A 25463-nucleotide genomic window follows, 5' to 3' on the forward strand; every position below is an offset into this window, starting at 1 on the left:
GCCTACTGCCCAGGAGGGAAGGGTTAGGTCGGCCGTCATAGTTGGTGATTCGATTATTAGGAATGTAGATAGCTGGGTGGCTAGTGGGCGTGAGGATCGCCTGGTAACATGCCTACCTGGTGCGAAGGTGGCGGACCTCACGCGTCACCTAGATAGGATTTTAGACAGTGCTGGGGAGGAGCCGGCTGTCGTGGTACACGTGGGCACCAACGACATAGGAAAATGTGGGAGGGAGGTTCTGGAAGCCAAATTTAGGCTCTTAGGTAGAAAGATTAAATCCAGAACCTCCAGGGTAGCATTCTCTGAAATGCTCCCTGTTCCACGCGCAGGTCACCAGAGGCAGGCAGAGTTCCGGAGTCTCAATGCGTGGATGAGACGATGGTGCAAGGAAGAGGGATTCAGTTTTGTTAGGAACTGGGGAACCTTTTGGGGAAGGGGGAGTCTCTTCCGAAGGGATGGGCTCCACCTTAACCAGGGCGCTAACCTTTAAAAAGGAGATAGAGCAGCTTTTAAACTAGAACAAAGGGGAAAGCAGACAGTTGCTCAGCAGCGCATGGTTCGGAGAGAGGTATCTTTAAAGGATACTAATGATGCATTAGAATTAGGGCATCCCGACAGTGAGGTTCCAATAATTAGAAAAGTAGTCCAAGTGCCTGTAACTAAAAACTCACCTGAGCTAAAAAATTCTAACTTATCCCTATCAATTAAAAAGCAGAATAAAAATACAAACAAAAAACAAACTTTGAAATGTTTGTATGCTAATGCCAGAAGTCTAAGAAGTAAGATGGGAGAATTAGAATGTATAGCAGTAAATGATGACATAGACTTAATTGGCATCTCAGAGACATGGTGGAAAGAGGATAACCAATGGGACACTGCTATACCGGGGTACAAATTATATCGCAATGACAGAGAGGAGCAGTCGGGAGGAGGTGTGGCGCTTTATGTCCGGGATGGCATAGAGTCCAACAGGATAAACATCCTGCATGAGACTAAATACAAAATTGAATCTTTATGGGTAGAAATCCCTTGTGTGTCAGGGAAGACTACAGTGATAGGGGTATACTACCGTCCACCTGGTCAAGATGGTGAGATGGACAGTGAAATGCTAAGAGAAATTAGGGAAGCTAACCAAATTGGTAGTGCAGTAATAATGGGAGACTTCAATTACCCCAATATAGACTGGGTAAATGTATCATCGGGTCACACTAGAGAGATAATGTTCCTGGATGGAATAAATGATAGCTTTATGGAGCAATTGGTTCAGGAACCGACGAGAGAGGGAGCAATTTTAGATCTAATTCTCAGTGGAGCACAGGACTTGGTGAGAGAGGTAACGGTGGTGGGGCCGCTTGGCAATAGTGATCATAATATGATCAAATTTGATTTAATGACTGGAAAAGGAACAGTATGCAAATCCAAGGCTCTCGTGCTAAACTTTCAAAAGGGAAACTTTGATAAAATGAGAAAAATTGTTAGAAAAAAACTGAAAGGAGCAGCTACAAAAGTAAAAAATGTCCAAGAGGCGTGGTCATTGTTAAAAAATACCATTCTAGAAGCACAGTCCAGATGTATTCCACACATTAAGAAAGGTGGAAAGAAGGCAAAACGATTACTGGCATGGTTAAAAGGGGAGGTGAAAGAAGCTATTTTAGCCAAAAGATCTTCATTCAAAAATTGGAAGAAGGATCCAACAGAAGAAAATAGGATAAAGCATAAACATTGGTTAAATGTAAGACATTGATAAGACAGGCTAAGAAAGAATTTGAAAAGAAGTTGGCTGTAGAGGCAAAAACTCACAGTAAAAACTTTTTTAAATATATCCGAAGCAGAAAGCCTGTGAGGAAGTCAGTTGGACCGTTAGATGATCGAGGGGTTAAAGGGGCACTTAGAGAAGATAAGGCCATCGCGGAAAGATTAAATGATTTCTTTGCTTCGGTGTTTACTGAAGAGGATGTTGGGGAGGTACTCGTAATGGAGAAGGTTTTCATGGGTAATGATTCAGATGGACTGAATCAAATCACGGTGAACCTAGAAGATGTGGTAGGCCTGATTGACAAACTGAAGAATAGTAAATCACCTGGACCGGATGGTATACACCCCAGAGTTCTGAAGGAACTAAAAAATGAAATTTCAGACCTATTAGTAAAAATTTGTAACTTATCATTAAAATCATCCATTGTACCTGAAGACTGGAGGATAGCAAATGTAACCCCAATATTTAAAAAGGGCTCCAGGGGTGATCCGGGAAACTACAGACCGGTTAGCCTGACTTCAGTGCCAGGAAAAATAGTGGAAAGTGTTCTAAACATCAAAATCACAGAACATATAGAAAGACATGGTTTAATGGAACAAAGTCAGCATGGCTTTACCCAGGGCAAGTCTTGCCTCACAAATCTGCTTCACTTTTTTGAAGGAGTTAATAAACATGTGGATAAAGGTGAACCGGTAGATATAGTATACTTGGATTTTCAGAAGGCGTTTGACAAAGTTCCTCATGAGAGGCTTCTAGGAAAAGTAAAAAGTCATGGGATAGGTGTCGATGTCCTTTCGTGGATTGCAAACTGGCTAAAAGACAGGAAACAGAGAGTAGGATTGAATGGGCAATTTTCTCAGTGGAAGGGAGTGGACAGTGGAGTGCCTCAGGGATCTGTATTGGGACCCTTACTGTTCAATATATTTATAAATGATCTGGAAAGAAATACGACGAGTGAGATAATCAAATTTGCAGATGACACAAAATTGTTCAGAGTAGTTAAATCACAAGCAGATTGTGATAATTGCAGGAAGACCTTGTGAGACTGGAAAAATTGGGCATCCAAATGGCAGATGAAATTTAATGTGGATAAGTGCAAGGTGATGCATATAGGGAAAAATAACCCATGCTATAATTACACAATGTTGGGTTCCATATTAGGTGCTACAACCCAAGAAAGAGATCTAGGTGTCATAGTGGATAACACATTGAAATCGTCGGTGCAGTGTGCTGCGGCAGTCAAAAAAGCAAACAGAATGTTGGGAATTATTAGAAAAGGAATGATGAATAAAACGGAAAATGTCATAATGCCTCTGTATCGCTCCATGGTGAGACCACACCTTGAATACTGTGTACAATTCTTTTCGCCGCATCTCAAGAAAGATATAATTGCGATGGAGAAGGTACAGAGAAGGGCTACCAAAATAAGGGGAATGGAACAACTCCCCTATGAGGAAAGACTAAAGAAGTTAGGACTTTTCAGCTTGGAGAAGAGACGACTGAGGGGGGGATATGATAGAGGTGTTTAAAATCATGAGAGGTCTAGAACGGGTAGATGTGAATCTGTTATTTACTCTTTCGGATAGTAGAAAGACTAGGGGGCACTCCATGAAGTTAGCATGGGGCACATTTAAAACTAATCGGAGAAAGTTCTTTTTTACTCAACGCACAATTAAACTCTGGAATTTGTTGCCAGAGGATGTGGTTCGTGCAGTTAGTATAGCTGTGTTTAAAAAAGGATTGGATAAGTTCTTGGAGGAGAAGTCCATTACCTGCTATTAAGTTCACTTAGAGAATAGCCACTGCCATTAGCAATGGTTACATGGAATGGACTTGGTTTTTGGGTACTTGCCAGGTTCTTGTGGCCTGGATTGGCCACTGTTGGAAACAGGATGCTGGGCTTGATGGACCCTTGGTCTGACCCAGTATGGCATTTTCTTATGTTCTTATGTTCTAAAAAAGCGAAAAAGTGAAAAAAATTAAAGTTGCAAGAGAGAGAGGGGAGAGAGGACGGGCAATCCTACGGTACGCTCGGGATTGCCAGTCCTCTCTCCTCCTCCCGAAGCAAGGCGCGAAAAGCAGCCTTGCTCCGGGAGGAGGGGAGAGGACTGGCAGTGTCCTGTAAAGCAACGAAGTGACTTACTTTTTTCACAGCCCTCCTCCAGAGACAGATCGCGGCTCCCCTGCCTCCCGGAGAAGATGGATGCCTGCACGGGCGAAAGCGGCCCCTGTGCATGCGATTGGGCCACTCAATGCGTGACGTCACGACGTTTGGCGTCACGGCATGTGATGTCACGCATTGAGCGGCCCAATCGCACATACAGGGGCCGCTTTCGCTCGTGAAGGAATCCATCTTCGCTGGGAGGCAGGGGCGCCGCGATCCGTCGATGTTCATCTCCGGAGGAGGGCTGTGAAAAAAGTAAGTCACTTCGTTGCTTTACACTGCTGCTTTTTGCGCCCTGCTTCGGGAGGAGGGGAGAGGACTGGCAATCCCGAGCGTAGGATTGCCCGTCCTCTCTCCCCTCTCTCTCTTGCAACTTTTTTTTTCGCTTTTTCGATTTTTTTTGCCCTTTCGTTGCTTCGGGAGGAGGGGAGAGGACTGGGGCTGCCCCGGAGACCAGCACCCATGGACGCGGCCAGGGCAGGTGAGCGGGGGCTGGGGGAAAGTTTTCCACCTACCCTTACCCCTGCCTCTAACGCAGGGGTAAGGGTAGGCAGTAAGTTAGCAGGTTAAACGCGCGGCAAAATGGCAGGGGCGCGCGTTACAGTATGGGAGGGAATACCGTAGCTAATTTGATCATTTACATGTAATATGTGCTAGGTCTTACTTTCAGGGGAGGTCTTATATTTAGCAATTTGGCAAAACCTCTACGAGGTCTTATTTTCGGGGAAACACGGTAGTATACTTGACTATCTCAGGAAATTTTGATTGGATGCTTTTATTTAATGGTAAAAAAAATCCTGAAATGTTTCTATAAGTGGAGATGAGCAGGCACATGACTATCAGTTAACACAATGTTTTTTCCCTCATACAAGAGTATACAGGTACAAAAATTAGTAGTCAATATCTTTAATACATTCTCAAAGAAGGCTGTTTCATTAGTTTGCAACTTTTTATGTGGCAAAAAACTTCAGTTTATATTATTAGCAGTAAGGTGCTAAAACAACTTCTCTTCGGATACATGCAGTAGAAAAAACCATTAATGAAATGATTTGTAAACTCAGGAATTATACCAAATTCCCTCTCTTGACCTTAGGAATACATCAGAAGGGGGGAGTAGAAGTCTGTTCAGAGGTGAAAGGCCCCTGTGAGATTAATTAGTGTTGCATGGAAAATCTAACACCACCTGGGAAAACTATCAGGAAACATTTTGTGACTTGGTCTGCAGGTTTTGGGCATATAAGTGATTTCTCTGTGATTCTTTCTGCAGCAATTAGCAATGTTTATGTCTACTTTACTTCTGTAGTAGAACAGAGGTAACAGTCCATTTGCATTCATCTTCATAACTGCATGAAAACAGTGGAGGGAGGACAGTGCACAGGCTGTGAACTGGATTTGCTTGACTTTTTTTCAGCCCCATGTCCATTGTGATAAACAGGAGAGAGGAATTCAGTTTGGAAAATAGTCTATAGTAAACTTGTCTTCTATTTGACAGATGATAGGTCTCCTCTCATCACATGGAATGACTGCATTAAGGACAGAAGTGCTCAAGACCTCATCACTCTCTCATCTTTATTTATTTTATTTATTTGGGAGTTTTTCTATACTGTCATTAAGTTATTCACCATCACAACGGTTTACAATAGGGCACCTATATCAAAAAAAATATGGGTCGTACATTACCTAGGTGGTGCCATTAGTATTCGGTAACAAAAAAGGCATTTATTTGGGGGATTGAGTGTTTCATAGCAATGTGTCCTGAAGGTTGCCTACAGTTAAAAAGGTTGAACTAATCCACAGGTCGATACAGTTATGCCGCGTTAGAAAGAGTGTGGCAGTGCCAGGCGCACCCTCGTTCCCCGCATGCACAGTTCTCTTCACCTACCGCTCGATACTCTCTTCAAATTGCATGCAAATGCATGCCGCGTCTGCGAAGCGTTAGGCGAAGGTTAGGCCCGCGCAACCCATTTTACTGTATAGAGCGCCTATACAGTATCCTGGGTGCGCGGGCCTAACGCTTCACGGCCACGCTGGTATCTGTCATTTCAAATGTCATTTCAAATGACATTTGAAATGACAGGTACCAGGAAGTGGACAGTTATGTTCTCCGATGCTCGGCAAACTTTCCCCCAGCCCCCCGCTCACACTGCCCTGGCCTCGTCCGTCTCCGGTGCAGCCCCAGTCCTATCCCCTCCTCCCGAAGCAAAAAAAAACAAACCGAAAAAGTAGCAAGAGAGCGAGGGGAGAGACGGGCAATCCTAGGCTCGGGCCTGCTTGTCTCTTCTCCTCTCCTCCCGAAGCAGGGCGCGAAAAGCAAGGCTGCTTTTCGCGCCCTGCTTCGGGCAGAGAGGAGCACGTCACATCTTGAGCAGCCAATTGCATGCATAGGGGCCACTTTCCCACGTGCGATGCGTCTGTCTGACAGCTGGAGGCAGGAGCCGTGGTCGTCGCCGATGTCCGGAGTGGGGGGGCTGCAAAAGTAAGTCGCTTCGTCGCTTTAAACTGCCCCCCCCCCCTCCTCCCGGAGCAAGGCAGCTTTTCGCGCCCTGCTTCGGGAGGAGAGGAGAAGAGACAAGCAGGCCCGAGCCTAGGATTGCCCGGTCGTCGTCGCTGATGTGCGGAGGGGGGCTGCAAAAGTAAGTCGCTTCGTTGCTTTAAACTGCCCCCTCCTCCCGGAGCAAGGCTGCTTTTCGCGCCCTGCTTCGGGAGGAGAGGACAAGGGACTGGCAGGCCAGAGCGTAGGATTGCCCGTCTCTCCCCTCGCTCTCTTGCTACTTTTTTTTCTGGGTTTGTTTTTTTTTTCTTTTCTTCGGGAGGAGGGGACAGAACTGGGCTGCACCAGAGACCGGACGCGCCAGGGCAGGTGAGCGGGGGCTGGGGGAAAGTTTGCCGCCTACCCTTACCCCTGCCTCTAACGCAGGGGTAAGGGTAGGCGCGGCAAAACGGCAGGGTAAAAAAGCGATAGTCGGGGCACGCGTTACTGTATGGGAGGGAATAGCTAATTCGCTCGTTTACATTTAATATACATGCCGCGTGCGGAAGGGGTTACCCGGGGATTTTAAGAGGCGGTAGGGATGAGTTAAAGGGGATAGTGTATCGCGGGAAGGGCTAACGCGACCGGAAAGTGAGTATAAGGCGAGTTAGGAGCAGGGTAACCGCGGCCGCACTTTACTGTATCGATCTGCCAGTAAGGAGCGTTAAATTAGGCATTTGGTGCTTTATGCCGCATATCTTTGCTTAATTGCCTGCATCAATTTTCTTTCTTGAAGGCTTGTATGAAAAGCCAGGTTTTGAGCTGTGTTTTGAAAAGTTTATGATTGCTCTGGAGTCTAAGGTCAAGGGGCATGAGTTCCATGAATAATTTCTCTCAGTATTCATTTGGAATGGCCTTATTCCATGTACTAGAGGCATTGATGCAACAATGCCTGTAAGCAAGAATTGCATCAGTTGCCACGTGTCCTGGATTCAGTGGCTCGCGTATGCACAGACTGCAGTTCCATTGGTCAGAAAAGTGGCGTGGCCTCAGTGCTCATCCTCTCAGGAGGAACATACCACCTCTTTCTTTTTCTTTCTTCTGAGGAGTGGGATATTCATCTCACGCCAATGGTGGCTGTTCTACAGAAAAAGCACTTCACCTTGGCTTTACAGGGAGTATTGCTTCTTGTGCCACAAATGCTGCAAGTTACACAAGGCACCAAGTTGATAGAAAATCCCTTTTGTATGTGCTAGGATACAATGGCACTATGTTTATTCTCCACCCAGACTGACTTCTCCATCTATATTACAAAGGACTTGGTGTGTTTGAAATCCTAGAGTAAAGAGCAAGAAAAAAAAATCAATCCCTGACAAATTATTTTGATAACACAACCTCCTCAATACTGCTGCAGTATGGTAAATCCACAGCATTCCTCCGCCATGCTGCAATCTTGGAAAACTCTGCTATAAAGCTAGAAACATAGAAAATGATTTCAGAGAGAGACTATAATGCCCATCTCATGTGCCAGTTTAATTCCTGGTGCATGTCGGAGATGTCATTTGATCTCTGGCTTTCCCTTCACTTCTTGCCATTGGGGATCCTCCATACTTTTTTGGATTGTTACTGATTTTGTCTGCACCACCTCCTCAGGAAGGCTCTTCCATGCATCTGCCCCTGTTTCCATCAAGAAATATTTTCTGATGTTCTCCTGCTTGGAGATTCATTTCATAATGTTCTAGAGCTGCCTTTCCTCCTGAAGAATGCATGTGATGCATTATTCGTATCTTCCAGTATCTCTTATCCTTCCTCTCTCCTCTAGTGTATATATATTTAGGTCCTAAGATCTCGGCAAGCTTTCACTGCTCACCTTGCACCACTGCAGTAGTTATTTTCTGAACCTGCTACGCACTGTCTCTGTATCCTTCAGGAGGTAGGGCCTTCAGAACTGGATGTAGCACTCCCACAAGTGTGGTCTCACCAATGACTTAAACCAGAGGCCTTATCACCTGCTTTTTTTCTACTTCTGCCTAGTAGTTCTCCGGCTTCAGTCACCCCTTACCACCTTGTTTCTCTAGCTGGATGGAGATCATCAGACATGATCACCCCTTCAGCCCCAGAGGTCTCATCTGGCTGGCGCATATTAGCATCTCAGCCCCCCATCAAGTTTTACTCCATTAGATTTCTACATCTGAAATGTATGAATGGATCTTTTTGCATAAAAACATAGATGCCAGGCACTAGACTATTCCTAAAGCTTTCTTAGAAAGCTTCTTATTCTGTGTGTCATTTGTAAAAAGACACACTTCCTTCCATTCCCTCCTCCTCTGTCTATTGCTAATCCTGGGGCTCCCCCCCCACCCCCAAGGCTGCTCAGTTTATGAGCCTCTTCTGCAGGACAGCTCTTGCCTGTATGCCAGATTAATTTATGCACGTTCTCTGTAACTTCATCTTTTCAACATGTCCATAAAAGCCTAACATTAACCAGGGTACAGCAATAATGGCCAGCTATTTCCCAAATGTTAACAGTTTCAAATGTCATTTCCTAGCGTGTAGCAGATGGACTCAGGAACAATGGGTGTAGTGTGCTCCTGATAGCAGATGGGAGACGGAGTCAGATTTCAATCTGACGTCAGCACTACATACACCCGTGCACGAGGCTCTGATCTTCAATTTTTTTCCATCTCCATAGCAGTTCGGGACTTAACACATGCTTGCACAGTGTTAGAAAACCAAACTCCAAATTTAAAGAAGAAACAAAGAAAGCATGGCTTTACCCAGGGCAAGTCTTGCCTCACAAATCTGCTTCACTTTTTTGAAGGAGTTAATAAACATGTGGATAAAGGTGAACCGGTAGATATAGTATTCTTGGATTTTCAGAAGGCGTTTGACAAAGTTCCTCATGAGAGGCTTCTAGGAAAAGTAAAAAGTCATGGGATAGGTGGCGATGTCCTTTCGTGGATTGCAAAACTGGCTAAAAGACAGGAAACAGAGAGTAGGATTAAATGGGCAATTTTCTCAGTGGAAGGGAGTGGACAGTGGAGTGCCTCAGGGATCTGTATTGGGACCCTTACTGTTCAATATATTTATAAATGATCTGGAAAGAAATACGACGAGTGAGATAATCAAATTTGCAGATGACACAAAATTGTTCAGAGTAGTTAAATCACAAGCAGATTGTGATAAATTGCAGGAAGACCTTGTGAGACTGGAAAATTGGGCATCCAAATGGCAGATGAAATTTAATGTGGATAAGTGCAAGGTGATGCATATAGGGAAAAATAACCCATGCTATAATTACACGATGTTGGGTTCCATATTAGGTGCTACAACCCAAGAAAGAGATCTAGGTGTCATAGTGGATAACACATTGAAATCGTCGGTTCAGTGTGCTGCGGCAGTCAAAAAAGCAAACAGAATGTTGGGAATTATTAGAAAAGGAATGATGAATAAAACGGAAAATGTCATAATGCCTCTGTATCGCTCCATGGTGAGACCGCACCTTGAATACCGTGTACAATTCTGGTCGCCGCATGTCAAAAAAGATATAATTGCGATGGAGAAAGTACAGAGAAGGGCTACCAAAATGATAAGGGGAATGGAACAACTCCCCTATGAGGAAAGACTAAAGAGGTTAGGACTTTTCAGCTTGGAGAAGAGACGACTGAGGGGGGATATGATAGAGGTGTTTAAAATCATGAGAGGTCTAGAACGGGTAGATGTGAATCGGTTATTTACTCTTTCGGATAGTAGAAAGACTAGGGGACACTCCATGAAGTTAGCATGGGGCACATTTAAAACTAATCGGAGAAAGTTCTTTTTTACTCAACGCACAATTAAACTCTGGAATTTGTTGCCAGAGAATGTGGTTTGTGCAGTTAGTATAGCTGTGTTTAAAAAAGGATTGGATAAGTTCTTGGAGGAGAAGTCCATTACCTGCTATTAAGTTCACTTATAGAATAGCCACTGCCATTAGCAATGGTTACATGGAATAGACTTAGTTTTTGGGTACTTGCCAGGTTCTTATGGCCTGGATTGGCCACTGTTGGAAACAGGATGCTGGGCTTGATGGACCCTTGGTCTGACCCAGTATGGCATTTTCTTATGTTCTTATGTTCTTAACCTTACCTCCAAAACGAGCCCCGTTCTCCTGCGGTGATACCTAAGGGTCTCTCCCCCTGTCGAGATTTCCGGAGGTGATTTCCAAGATCCCTCAGAAGTAAGCCTTGGTCCCGGCATGGACTTAGCCCCCGGGAAAGGGAGCGGCTGAGAGGCAGCCTCGGTCTGGCAGCCGATCCGGCTTGGACTTGGCCCCCTGAAAAGGGAGCGGCTGAGAGGCAGTGGGTGCAAAACCGAGCACGGTGGTGAAGGTAATTCCCTCTCCCCCCGCAGCTGGAGACCGCCCGGTAGAGGACCAGGAAGCACCGAGACAAGATAAGGTAGAAAACTTTCTCTAAGTCTCCGGTCTCCGAGGCTCGGACAGCCGCACACATCGTCCCTCCGACGTCTGTGCAGTCGGGTTGAGCAGCCCCGTTTGAGCTAGACCCCAATCGGCAAGAGGGTCCTCCCACGTGGAGACCCCCTGAGGGGGCTGCCATCTTACCGAGTGGTCGCCGGCACCTTCCCCCCCCCCCCTTTTGGTCACCGCATCGTCCGCACAACTGAGCCGTGTGCACAGCAGCCAGCTGGGCGCACAAAGTACTTGTGCGCATAGCAGCGCGCCGTGCACACAGCGGCGCGGGCATCTTCCGTTCTTACGTATAGGCACACCCGGAGCGTATAACCAGGCCTCCCGGAACGCGCACCTGTACAGGATACACGCGCAAATCATGGCACCGCTGTCTAAGACAGCCAAGGGTCCAGCCCTCTGTCCGGCATGCCACCTGAGAGCGGCACAGCCCGAGGTGCCTTCCACCCTGTGCCTGCTATGCGAAGAAGCTCGGGGGGGAACCGAGAAAAGGTCACCCTCAGCCTGTAGACTACGCCGGATCCACCAGCGAGACTACCCCAGACCTCTCTATTCCCAATTCGGCCCCTCCACAGTGGGGGCCCTCGAGGAGCGCCGTCGGACCCAATGCGGTCCCAGGCAACTTCACCTGGGCGGGATTCTTCGCTGAGCTGCATTCCTACATCCACGCACAGACAGGGCCACCAGAGGCACAACCACAACCCCTGCCAGTGGTCCAGAACCTCCCAGGCCCCTCCTGGCCTCCACCAGATGAGCCTCCCCTGGACAAATACCTCCCCTTAGGGGACACAGATGACTCGGAGGAGGAATCAGAACCCCTGGAAGAGGGGGAAATCCCCCCAGAAACGGAACCGTATCGAACCATGATGCGCTTCTTTCCAAAAGACGAATTATCAGATCTCGTAGCCACGAGTCTGAAGGCATTGGCCATCCCGGACACATGCATCACAGCAGAGTCCAAGGCGAGACCCTTCCTTTTTTTTTAAATTTTATTTTTATTGCATTTCAATGTTGTAAACAAAGGTATAACATAACATAGGATAATCATGATCACAAATCTCCTCACAAGGAATTCAAAATTACATTAATAATATCATAATCATAATATCCCCTACATAGGAAATCAATAGGAAATTAGAGAGCAATTAAAGTTAAATAAACTTGGAGCATAACAGAAGAAAATAAGTGAGTGTTCACTCTAATCGATTGTCTTCCCCACACATTAATATACTTATCCCACTTTAAACAGTATTTAAGAGTGTGTATCTAAGCACGAAGCTGATCTGGGTAATTAAAGATATATCTAGCATCCAAATGCTTTATAAAACATCTACAGGGATATTTTAGGGTAAATTGAGCACCTCTTTCAAGTACTTCTTTTCGCATTTCTATGAATTTTTTCCGTCTCATCTAAGTTGTGCGAACTACATCGGGAAATATTCTTATAGGATATCCATAGAAATCTTGTTTTTGATATTTAAAATGCAGTTTTAACACTGCATCTCTCTAGAAGAGATGAAAATTGGACTAACAATGTAGCCCTATTATCAATTTTAGACTCATATGATTTTAAGAAAATCTGTTAAATTCAGATTTTCTTTACTTTGCAAATGTTTCCCTTCTTGAGGTTGTTGTATGTAATAGATCTTAGATATTATTGGAAAGGAATTTTCCAAATATTTTAAAACATTCTTCAAATAGCTGTTAAATAGATCATTTGGTGTCACTAAGTGAATTTTTTGAAAATTCAACAATGAGATTTAATCTTTTTTGGTTCTCTAGTATTTCAATTTTCCCTTCATATTCTGCTGATTTTATCAGATTAATTTGAACTTTATGAATTTCTCCCAATTTCAAATCAAATAGATTTGCATTTTTCTCCAAATTTTCAATTTTTTCCTGTATATATGTATTCTTTTTTAAGACATCTTGGACTGTCAATGTAAGACTATTTATAGATTTTTGCATATTTACCATCATTAAACCCAATTCTATAGAAAATTTTTGAGGAGTAATTATAGAAATATCCCTAATACCAGATGATTGTGCATCCCCTCTTATCAGTTTTAAAGTCCCAACAAGTCCTTCTGCAAACGATGAAGACTGAACTTTCAGTTCCTCTTGACTTTGTTGTTCTATGTCATTGGAGATTTTAGTCGTATTCCCGACATCTCCTTGGGAATTAAAAGATTCTTTTGACACAAGTTAAATTTCAGCTGATTTCACAGAAGGAGGGGCTGGTTTCTCTGGGGCCCCGAGGTTTAAGGATGTTTCATTGGTCAAATAGTTCTGTTCCTGCTCCCGAACTGACCTATTAGCGGCCTCCTCCAGAGTTAGTATGGAAACAATTTGAAAACAATCCACAATACTGGGTGGTGAGACACTTCCTGACCGGGCTCCGCCAGACCTCATGCCATTTTCCTACACTACAGGCCATACAACAACTGATCGACCTGGAATGGGACGCTCCAGAGGCCAGGCAGGCGCATGATACCACGGCTATGGCCAGGGATGCAACTACGCCAATCGAGGCATTAGACCCGGCAATATTCCTCACGGATGCGACCTCAGACCTGGTACGCACCTCAGCCAGGAGTCTCTTGTCCATAGTGGCAGCCAGAAGACAGCTCTGGCTCCGAAGCTGGTCAGCCGCCATGACCTCTAAGACGAAGCTCATGAGAATGTCCTTTAGAGGAACACTCCTGTTCGGAAGCGAACTGGACAAATTAGCTGACAAATGGGGTGAGTCCCCGGTGCCCCGTCTACCGGAGGACAGAAACAAGAGGAAACAACACCCCTCTCCCCAGGCTCCCAAGGGCAGAGGATCCCAGCGTTTTAGACCATACAAAAACACTTACGAAGCCCCTCGCCCCACTGGCAGGGGACAGTCCTTTCGGAACAGACACAACAAAAGAGGAACTGGCTCGGGACCAGGCTCCTGCCGCAACACGCAATGAGAATCAGCAGACCCATCTAAGGAAGAGATCATAGGGGGCAGACTCGCCCTATTCTACCAAAGATGGGTCGAAATAACTTCGGACAATTGGGTCCTATCCATCATCCGAGAGGGATACTACCTGGACTTACACAGCATCCCCCCGGACAAGTTTGTGATTTCTCCGTGCCACAACCCCTCCAAGAGGAAGGCAGTGGAAACCACACTATCTGGCAATAACACCAGTGCCCACGCAACAACAAAGTTCTGGGTACTATTCCAACCGATCCATTGCATCCATCAGCGTTTCCTACGCTTCGCGATATTGGGCCATCACTATCAGTTCCAGGCCCTACCGAGGGGGGAAACCCAGAAGCCAGCAGGTGTCTCTGGAAATAAAGCCCCTAATGACGTGGGCAGAATCAAACCTACAAGGGATATCAGCCGCCCACATCGCGGGAAAAGACGACGTCACTGCAGACTACCTCAGCAGAGAGAGTCTGGATCCGGGGGAATGGACACTGTCTACAGCAGCCTTCCAGCAGATAGTAAACCACTGGGGAACCCCAGCCAAGGATCTTCTGGCAACCAGATCCAACACCCGGGTTCCCAAGTTCTTCAGCCGAAGACGGGAACCGCTGTCCCAGGGAATCGATGCCCTCGTCCAGACCTAGCCACAGGAGGGACCTACTGTTCACCTTCCCTCCATGGCCACTACTGGGCGGAATCATCCACAAGATAGAACACCACAGAGGGCTGGTACTTCTAGAGGTCCCGGACTGGCCAAGAAGACCATGGTACGTGGACATGCAAAGACTTCTGGCGGGAAACCCTCTATGCCTATCTCCACACAGGGATCTACTCCAGCAAGGACCGATCCTCCATGAAGACCCAACGAGATTCTCGCTTACAGTCTGGCCATTGAGAGGTCTCGCCTGAAAAAGAGTGGATACTCAGGACCAGTAATTGACACACTGCCCCGAGTGCACAAGTTCTCCACCTCCTTAACGTATATGCGAGTATGGAGAATATTCGAAGTCTGGTGTGAGGACCGTGACATCTTCCCACAGACAGTCAAAACCCCCATGATCCTGGAATTTCTGCAGGATGGCGTGAACAAAGGGTTGTCCCTCAACTCCATCAAAGTGCAACTGGCTGCCCTGGCCAGCTTCAGACCCAGGGTGGACGGCACCAGCCTAGCGGCCCACCCAGACATCTCCCGCTTCTTAAAAGGGGTCAAGCACATTCAGCCACCTTTAAAGTGGCAGATACCCCTATGGAAACTCAATCTAGTGTTAAACTTCCTAGCGGGAACTTCATTCAGACCAACTTGCATTCTGTCCCTACGGCTCCTGACCTTGAAGACAGCATCCCTCGTGGCAATCTGCTCAGCCCGACGAATCTCCGAACTTCAAGCACTATCATGCCGGGAGCCGTTCCTCAGATTCATGCCGGGATCCATACAGCTGCGCACTGTACCCTCCTTCCTGCCAAAGGTGGTTTCTCACTTCCATCTAAACCAAACCATCTCACTGCCATCTCCAGACTCGGAAGACTCACGCCTTCTTCGCCACCTGAATGTCTGCAGACTCCTAGTCCGATACCTGGAAAGATCGGAACCTGTACGAAAGATGGACCACCTATTCGTTCTTCATAGCGGGAAGAAGCAGGGGGAAGCGGCCTCGTGGGCAACCATAGCCCGCTGGATCAAAGAAGTAATCAAGGCGGCCTACTAAGAGGCAGGCAAGTCTCCACCTCTACAAGTCAAGGCCCATTCCACAAGGGCCCAGGCAGTGTCCTGGGCAGAAACCAAGATGCTGTCACCCGAAGAGATCTGTCGGGCGGCAACATGGTCCTCCATCCACACCTTCTCGAGATTCTATCGCCTTGATGTTCAGGCCAAGGAGGACACAGCATTCACAAAGGCAGTGCTAAATGGGCAACGGGCAGCCTCCCACCCGATTCGGGAGTAGCTTTTGTACATCCCATTGGTCCTGAGTCCATCTGCTACACGCTAGGAAATGTAGAAATTACTTACCTGATAATTTCATTTTCCTTAGTGTAGACAGATGGACTCAGTACCCCGCCCATGGCTGCCTCGTACTCAAGAATCCTCGGGGGAACTTCCCCCCAAGAGCAGCACAAGCACGGGTAAGCCAACCCTTATCTCTAGTTCAGACACCCATATCACCAGGTGTCGGCGCTTCTCGGTTGAGTGCCCTAGCGGTCTCCAGCTAGAAACCACGTCAACCAATCCGAGTAATCAAGTATCAAGTTACTCAAGTTAATCGAAATTATCCAAACACACAAATATCCATAATTGCTTTTCGAGGAGAAAACTGAAGATCAGAGCCTCATGCACGGGTATATGTAGTGCTGACGTCAAATTGAAATCTGACTCCGTCTCCAACTGCTATCAGGAGCACACTATACCCATTGGTCCTGAGTCCATCTGTCTACACTAAGGAAAATGAAATTATCAGGTAAGTAACTTCTACAATCATCTTTGTTTTACGTTACGCTATACTTTGCACACATTGTTATTTGTAAACCGGGTTGATGTGATCCCTATCATGAAACTCGGTATAACAAAAATAATAAATAAATAATAAATAAATAAATAAATCTTGGCCTGTGGTAAAATAATTAAGCAGAAATGGATTCACTTAGCGTAGAAAGCACTCACACTTTCTTTGGATGGTGAAGATTTATAGTCCGATCTGGCTTTTCTGTTAGAAAGGAAAAAAAAAGTTTTTACCTAACATTCATGTTCAACGTGTGCATTAAAGCCACAGTAGTGCTCTGCAGGGGAAAGGAGGACATTTATAGGAGAAATTGGGATACATGGAAGTGTTGCTAACACGATGCACACTCATATTTATCTATAGAAAAAACCCACTCAGACTGCCCATCTACCCTTTCTAGTGCAATACAGCGAATTGTCACTTAATCTCTTTCCAGTGGGAAAGAATCTGAAAGCTTTAACATGTTTTACAATAGACTTGATATAAAATATACTTTGAAAGCGAAAATTAGAAGTATGAGATGAAGGTTAGTGTCCAGTTGAGACTGGCACTTTTAAGAAGGGGTATGGAGTTGCTTCAGTGGCATGGGCAATTTTCAAGCCTGCATCAACCCAGAGGTAAACTAGATAAAGAACAGGAACCCTAAGTTGCTCATCTGTAACATGTTTGCTGTAGACAGCAGAATAAATACTTCACACACATGGGTGATCTCATGGGAGCAGGGCCGAGACTGGAAATCTTTCTGAGCATGTGGGCACCCTTCTCATCTTCAACTCTAAGGGGAGATGGGAGGGATTATGTGGCCGATTTATCCTTTCTGCAGAGAATATCTGTTACAGGTGAAGAACTTGGCTTTCTCTGTGGCTAAGCAGAATAAAGTTAGCCACACAACTGGGACCTCCCAAGCTGAGGGTTACATATTGGTTTGTTATTTTATATTTCAGTATTTTGACTACATCTCTTTATTTTCATTTTGGTAAACGTCGCTTGTCCTAAAACTATTTCTTATTCATCCCTCACTCCAGAAATTCTCAGAACATATGGTTCCCTCCACCTTCTGGTGCTGGGAGAAATGAGGGTATAGGCAGCACAATATGGCCCATTATGAGCAAAGCCCAGACTCCTGAGAGTCTGGCCCTGTTTGTCTGTTATGCTGGTGCAGGGAGGACAGACCTTGAAGTCTGATTTCTCTGACATCTTCACAAGAACCAAAGCTCAGTTAAACTCAAATTTTGAAAATAGAAAATTTTATCTCACCTATTCTACTTCAAAAAAACATTGGTTTTGGAGGCTTGGAGCAGAGTAAGAGAAAAACCCAAGTTAAAAAGAAAATAAGACATAAGGGAAAAATCTGATGAGCACTGAAAAGTGAGAGCAAACCACCATTCAGTCAAATGAGTGGAAGGAAAAAAGAGCCAGGAATCTGACGTAATGGGTGGCTGCGTGAGAAGGGCCAGGCCAGTTCGTTAAGAGCTTTTTTTTTTTTTTTTGTCTCTGTCCCATCATCTGCTTGTGTGGATAACTTTATCCTGCTTGTCCACAAAAAATTGTCTTCACTTTTCTCATCTCCATATACCATCAGTTCTGTTAGTGGTGATGAAACTTGTCCTTGGAGTTTACTCCCTCACCCCCCTTCACCCCTATAGCTGGATTGGTTTGCATGATCTCTCTGATGCAAATGAATGTAATATATTTGCTTAGGAATCAGATGAATGTATGTGGATACGTCACATATATTCATCGATGAGATCCTAAAAACCAGATCAGCTTAGGGAAGCTGGATCATTGTTTTGAGCACTACTGCAGTCTGTAAGCCTCTCTTTATGTGTCATGCATTCACCATTAAATGTGGAAGCAATATTCTGTACACTGTCACATTTTCTCTACATAGTATGCATAATATTCTAGATACTGTGTATGTAATAGTCTCCCCATATTGTTTCCTTATCATCTGCAAAGAATATAGAAAAAAATTAAAATAAGAACAGATCCATACTTACTGGGATGGCTGGCCATCTAGGAAAAATAGAAGGCAGATAAGGTGACTATTAGTTTCCTAGGTAAAATGATTTTATTCTTTATTACCCTTTCCCTCGTACCCAGAATTTCTACAAAAGTCAGTGGATTCCTTTCAATCCATTATTTCTCAGGTCCATCTGCTGGAGGATTGTGCCTGCTTACCGACACCTAATTTTCACACTAGAGTGGAGGCCGCTGGAGCTGTGGGGCCTCCACTCTACTGTCACAATCAGAAGCTGTAGGGTACAGGCTAACTCCTGCAGTGTGTCAGAAGACAATTGTTTCTTAAACATGGTTACTAGCCCAGTGAATGTCAACATTTCAGCAGTGTCAGATCTCATCTACTGTAACAGCACAAAAAGGAAAAAGATGCTTGCTGTTAGTCATGTAGCAGGGGCAGGCCTGAATACTAGGAAGCCCTGTAGTTACATGTGTTTCTGATCAGCAGATGCACCAAATAAATCACCTTTTAGCACAGCATAAGATTCTGTTCCACTCTGCTCAGGCTGTAATTACTAAATAATTTAATAGTGCACCTTACCAGCTTTTTGTCACAAATCACATTAAAAACGAGCAGGATCTTGAATCTTAAAAGGCATTTTAAAAAGGTAATAACTGAGATGTTTTACTAAACTTCCTGGCAGTTACACAACTTCATAAGTCCCCTGAAATTCACTGGCTTAATGCTCCTGACTTCTGTGATCCTAGAGCTAAGAGTAAATGAAAGGAAGTGGGGATACTGGTTCACAAAGGCTGTGAACCAGTGCATCAATTATGTAATTAAAGGAAAAAGAGAATTAGTCAGGGAATTATTTTTTGACATTTATTTTATATATTTATGTTTTAGTATGTGCTAATTTAAATTTGTGTTTCCTATTTGCTATAAACGGCCGTGATTGAAAATAACAGACAACGGGGTATACATGAAATAAATAGCTTGGAGGCTGCGGGGTGGGAAGACTAAGGGCAAAAGGAGCTGCTCAAACCTCGATAATCTTGTTCAGAGGTTGGTGCAGAAATGGGGACCACAACAAAGGCCATCCTGAGTCAGACCAGGGCCCACAAAACCCACCATCCTTTCTCTGACATTGGTCAGTTCAAGTCATAAGCACCTTGTAAATCCCAAAATGTAGATCCATATCTTTTTCACTCTCGGAGATAAACAGTGGCTTTCCCAAGTCTAGCGGGCTAAAGTGAGATGGGAGAAATACGTTTTAGGGCCTAGCCTTTGATGGCCCTCTGGAAATAGAAGAAGAGAGGGCCTTATTCTCTCTACTCAGCACATACAGGAAATGCTGATCTGGGGAATAAAAAGTGAATCTGTTAGCCAAAATGTATAAGGGTAAGGATGGGAAATGTTGGAGAGGATGTGATGATGTGGGCACATACGACCTTATGTGGTGGACTGGAGAATGTATTACACCCCTATGGAAACGTATTCAAACTATAGGATCATCTGTCTTGAAACAGTGTGTTACTTTCGATAAACCTTTTGCTTTACTACATATTGCTGGGGAGACTGAAGATCCCACTCCGCATCAGTTTCTACTACAACTGTGCACGGCGGCCAGAATGGAAATTGCAAGGGCCTGGGGAGCACCCGCAGACCCACCTATGCAAGCGATTCTCACGAGACTTGACCATTTATGTACTATGAGCTTGCTGACAGCGACTAAACAACACACGTTGAAGAAATTCCACAACATTTGGGACCAATATCTGCAATGGTGTCAAACCAGCCTCCCTGAGGCCTTTCTATAAAGTGATCATATTATTCCTCAGCTAGTTTGATATGACTTTCACAAGGCTATCATAAACTTTAGTCCATGTGTGTGTGTGTGTGGGAGGGGGGGGGGGGGGGGGGGGGACTTCAATGTTATTGAGAACCTTGGTGTATAATGGTTGCTCTCATCCTCTGTTATGTATTCATGAGTTCAAATTTACACCAATAAAAATGTTATACAAAAAAAAAAAAAAGTGGATCTGTAACATGTGAAGCTGAACAATGGAGAGCCTGCATATATCTATCAATGCTTTAAAAATAAGTAGTAAAAGTAGAAAGCAAATAGGTTTCATTCCCTACTCTTAAGCCATCTAGAACTAAAGCTTTTATTCTTCTAAAGCCTAAGATAAGCCCCAGAATCAGAGGAACAGCAATTACATCACGGCAAAAAGGGAAAGAGAATTCACTTACTTGAAAAGTAGCCTTTTTTCTGGGCATAAAACACACCAAGTCCACATAATGCAATCACCAGAGCAACAACTACTACAGCAGCTACAATTCCACTGACATTTAGGTCATCTACAAAGTAAAAGATAGGAAAATTTGTTCTTACCTGCTAATTTTCATTCCTGTAATACTACAGATCAGTCCAGACACATGGGTTTTGCATCCCTACCAGCAGCTGGAGGCAGAGAACAAAATATTTTCAGGCACCACTACATAACTGAGAGTGCCACCTGCAGTCCCTCAGTATTGACTTGTACCCAAGCCAAGATGTCCAAATTAACAAACCCCAATAAACTCTGGGCAAGCAGTTGGAGCCCCCTAAAACTAGGACCCCCCTTGTCTCAAACAAGGAATATACTAACCTATGTACACTCTTAGTAATTCTGCATATGTTTATAGACTGTCTCAGCAACATCCAGAAGTGAAGTCTTTCAAAAGAAGGGGAAGGGTCTCTGGACTGATCTGTGGTATTACAGGAATGAAAATTAGCAGGTAAGAACAAATTTTCCTTTCCTGTGCATACCCCAGATCAGTCCAGACAAGTGGGATATACCCAAGCCTCTCTATACTGGGCGGGAACTCGAAAGACTCTCACGCAACACACTTTCCCCAAAACCCGCCTACTCTGGCACCCGCACATCCAAGCGGTAATGTTTGGTAAAAGTGTGAAGAGAAGACCATGTCTCTGCTCGACAAATTTCTTGCAGAGAAATCAGTTGACACGCCGCCCAAGAGGTTGCCTGTGCCTTAGTGGAATACATCTGCAATCCTTCCGGCACTGACCAATCCTTACAGATGTAAGCTGTATTTATCACCTCCTTGAGCCATCTTGCAATCATGCCCTTGGAAGCCTTATTTCCCTTTTTTGCTCCACAAAACAGAACAAAAAGATGATCTAATTTCCGAAAGGCATTTGTCACCTTAAGATATCAAAAAGAATTCACCACACATCTAATAAGTGAAGCTCCTTCGCCATACGAGTATCTGGTGACAAATTCAGAAAAGCCAATAGGTTGACTGGGTGGTTAAGATGAAAAGAGGAAACCACCTTAAGCAAAAAGGAAAGAACCATATGTAATGACACACCATCCTCTGAAAATCGTAGGAAAGGGTCCTTACACGGCAACGCTTGCAGACTTCAAGTTTAGATCCTTCAAAGAAGCCCTTCTATTCGGTTCAGAGGGAGGACCACAGAGAACTTGAAGAACTAGATTAAAGTTCCAGGCTGGACATACCTTCTGGACCAGAGGATGCGGATGTTTTGCCCCTTCAGGAAACGCACCACATCCGGATGAGAAACCAACGGTCTTCCCCGCTCCTTATCTCGAAGATAACCTAAAGCCTGAACCCAGAGGGAATTATAAGCCAATCCCTTAGCCAGGCCGCTTTGTAAAAAGGCTAAAACCTGCGGAACATCCACCTTTAAAGGTTGCAACTTGTTCTACAAACAGCAGAACTCGAACATTCTCCAAACCCAGATACAGACCAGTGATGTGGAGGGCCTCATCGCCCGAAGCAAAGTTGTAATCGCAGGTTCCGAGTATCCCTTCAAGCTGAGACATCGCCTTTCAAAAGCCAAGCCGCTAGACAGAAGTGATCTGCCTGGTCTGAAAATATGGGTCCCTGCTGCAACAACCTTGGCAGATGGACCAGGCGAACAGGACCATCTACCGTGAGATGAACAAGGTCTGCAAACAACAGCCGGCGCAGCTTCTCGGGTGCCACCAGAATCAACCTGCCTGGATGAAGCTCAACATGATGCAACACTCTACCTATGAGAGGCCACAAGAGAAACACATACAGCAACAGCTCTGTAGGTCACGGCTGGATGAGGGTGTCAATGTGCTCGGAACCGACCGCTCCTGCGACTGAAAAACCGAACCGTCTTTGCATTTCCTGGAACCGCCATGAGGTTCAACTCCGGCCTGCGCCATCTGGCCTGAATAAGGGCAAAGGCCTCCGCGAACAACTCCCACTCCCCCCGGATCCAGGAGCACACACAAAACAAACAGCAAGCAAGGAAGAATAAATAAAACTAAATACTTCCCTGCTTCTGGATGATGGAAGCTGACTGCTGAGGGTGGTAAGGACCCAGAGGGGATGAGGGAACTAGGACGCCCGGCTTTCACCCCCCCCCCCCCCCCGAAAGATAAGGGTCAAGCTAGAACAGGGATCACCACCCCCCGCTCGCCCTGCTCTTGAGGGATAGCCTACGACGGAACCTAACTCCTCGGGGAGCCTTCCTAGGAATCTTCTTTCTTCCCTTTTTTTTTAAACTCTTGGAACTCCAGACTGCAGGTGTGCACCTCTACCATTTGCTGGAGATAAGAGAAATACTGAGGGAATGCAGGTGGCACTCTTGGTTATGTAGCAGTGCCTGAAAAGGTTTTATTCTCTGCCTGCATCTGCTGGTAGGGATGCAACACCCACTTGTCTGGACGGATATGGGGTATGCACAGGAACAGAGCTTATAATGCAAATGCCATTATGAAATTGTCGGTAAGCTGAGACACTAGGGACTTGCCAAAGGTTACATGCATGCAGACAGGTTTGCCCTATGCAAGGCTCCTGGCAACTCTACCATATAATATAATGTTCATGCATGTTAGGAAGCACTAGTTGAGAATTAAAAGCTTTTTCATGCATGTAGCATTAGTTAAAGCCCACTTTGAGCAGCAGAATTAAATTCTAGAAACAAGCCATGATCATAAAATCTTCCCAATGTTACCACTGTAGATGTTAAGGATGCACCATCTTTCAGAAGCGTACTGAATGACTTTCATATAGTCCATCAGGCCTGTAACACTGTGTGTCATGGTTTGGTGGCAGTAATCTGAGCAGGTTCCTGGCTGCTTGCATCCAGTTCCCTGCGACACTTACCAACTTGCATTCGCTTAGCAACACATTTCTGGGGCCGGCCAATTCCGTTGTAGGCTTCACAGTAATACGCTCCTGTGTCCATCTTTGCAACTGTATTAAATTGCTGAAATAAAATGTTTTAAACACTACAACAAGCACAGGACAGAGGGTCAAGAAACCACCTTCATTCCAACTGTGTACTGTGTTTCTGTAATAAACTAATCAACAACATTGTAAAAGAAATAAAAAGGAAAACTGGCTCTTACCTACTAATTTTTGTGGCTGGAATACCACAGATCAGTCCAGACAAGTGGGTTTATACATCTCTACCAGCAGATGGAGGCAGAGAACAAACCTTTGAGGCACTGCTACATAACCAAGAGTGCCACCTGCAGTCCATCAGTATTGACCTATACCCAAGCCAAGATGTCTTAACCCCAAACCTCAAGGATCTCTCCCTCTAAAGCAAGCTGGGGAACAAGTTGGAACCCCCAACCAAACCGATTCCTGAACTAGGGCCAAGAAAAAAGGAATTTTGAGTCAACAAACAGAACTATATATACAATTTTATTCTGCAGCACAAAAAGCATCACCAGTAGCATCCAGAATCAGGAGATGTCTTTTGAAACATCATCATAATGGGCCAGGAGTCTGGACTGATCTGTGGTATTACAGGAACAAAAGTTAGCAGGTAAGAACCAATTTTCCTTTTCTATTCATACCCCAGATCAGTCCAGACAAGTGGGATGTACCCAAGCCCCTCTACACTTGGTGGGATCCCGAAAGACCTGCATGCAACGCACTCTCACCAAAGGAGCCCTCCTCTGGGGCCCTGACATCCAAACGGTAATATCTAGTAAAAGTGTGCAAAGAGGACCAAGTTGCTGCCCGACAAATCTCCTGTGGGGACACTAGCTGACACTCCGCCCAGGAGGCTGCCTGAGCCCTAGAGGCACCACAGTCCCTCAGGAATCAACTGACCTTTACAAATACAGGTCGAAACTATCACCTCCTTCAACCAACGAGCAATCGTACTCTTAGTCACTGTTACGGGTGTGGACCCTTGGACTGAGACAGGTTGATGCTACCTGCAGGGAGGAGCCCTGCAGGTCCTCGTCGGCAGGCAGAACTGACTGGTGCAGAGACCCAATAGGACCTTCACCAATACCAGTTCTCATTCCGCGCAGGTTGAGCCCTTGGGTGCCGGGGCCAGCTGGACAGGTGCAGGTGGCCGACGATGAGGAATCCTATGGTGAACAGCAAGCAGAGTCGAAGCGTTCCAGGGGTTAAGGCAGGTGGCAATCAAGCGGTCCAGAAGACGTACCAGGAGGTCAAGGCAGGTGGCGATCAAGCGAAGTCAGAAGGCGTACCAGGGATCAAGGTCAAAGAAGCAGTCCAGGAGAAAGACACAACAAAAGCTAGGAGACAGGAACATGGAGTCAGAAACAAGAAACCAGCTACTCCTAGGAGTTCGACCTGTTCTGCGGCATCTACTGCAGGTCTGGCCAGGCCTTGAATAGGAAGGCCTGGGTGACATCATTATTGGGCGCCACGGGAAGTTTCCTGCCGCTGGTCCTTTAAATTGGCGAGAGACATGCACGCACGTGCTTAGCAATGTTTCTAGAACTGAGCGGCATCCCAGCGCGGTGTGACCCTTTGTGAGGGTCAGCCTACAACGTCAGCGGTCTCCCCGCTGCTCAGGATCCCAGGTAAGTGCGGCCGGCCATGGGGTAAACCCGAGACTGGTCAAGCACAACAGTACCTCTTCTAAGCCCTCCCCCCGGAGGTTGGAGTTTCCTGGGATGAGCTGCACAGAATGCTTTAAGGAGATTCTTATCTATAATATTTGAGGTAGATTCCCATGTATTTTCCTCCGGACTGTATCCCTCCCAGGAGATGATACTCCCACCTTTTGTTCTGCCTTCGGAGATCCAGGATATCCCTCACTTGGTACACTTGATCCGCTTCTGTAGACATCTCTGGGGATTCAGGAATCTTCTGAGTGGGCCAAGACAACACTAGAGGCGTGAAGAGAGA

At 45.6% G+C, this 25463-nt stretch overlaps 1 protein-coding gene across 1 annotated transcript in view; it reads right to left on the bottom strand.

Annotated features, from left to right (window-relative positions):
• Window positions 1–6974: 6974 nt before the first annotated feature.
• Window positions 6975–25463, bottom strand: part of JAM2 (junctional adhesion molecule 2) — an 87887-nt gene continuing 69398 nt past the window's right edge. Inside the window, exons 6-10 of the mRNA XM_029578161.1 lie at window positions 23448–23550; window positions 20532–20639; window positions 18319–18334; window positions 16480–16522; window positions 6975–7726 (exon numbers count right to left, since the gene is read on the bottom strand). Coding sequence (XP_029434021.1) covers window positions 7694–7726; window positions 16480–16522; window positions 18319–18334; window positions 20532–20639; window positions 23448–23550 — 303 coding nt within the window. The 3' untranslated portion in view covers window positions 6975–7693. The remainder of the gene's footprint in view (window positions 7727–16479; window positions 16523–18318; window positions 18335–20531; window positions 20640–23447; window positions 23551–25463) is intronic.

Source organism: Rhinatrema bivittatum, chromosome 15, assembly GCF_901001135.1.
Source record: "Rhinatrema bivittatum chromosome 15, aRhiBiv1.1, whole genome shotgun sequence".
NCBI classification, from domain to species: Eukaryota; Metazoa; Chordata; class Amphibia; order Gymnophiona; family Rhinatrematidae; genus Rhinatrema; species Rhinatrema bivittatum.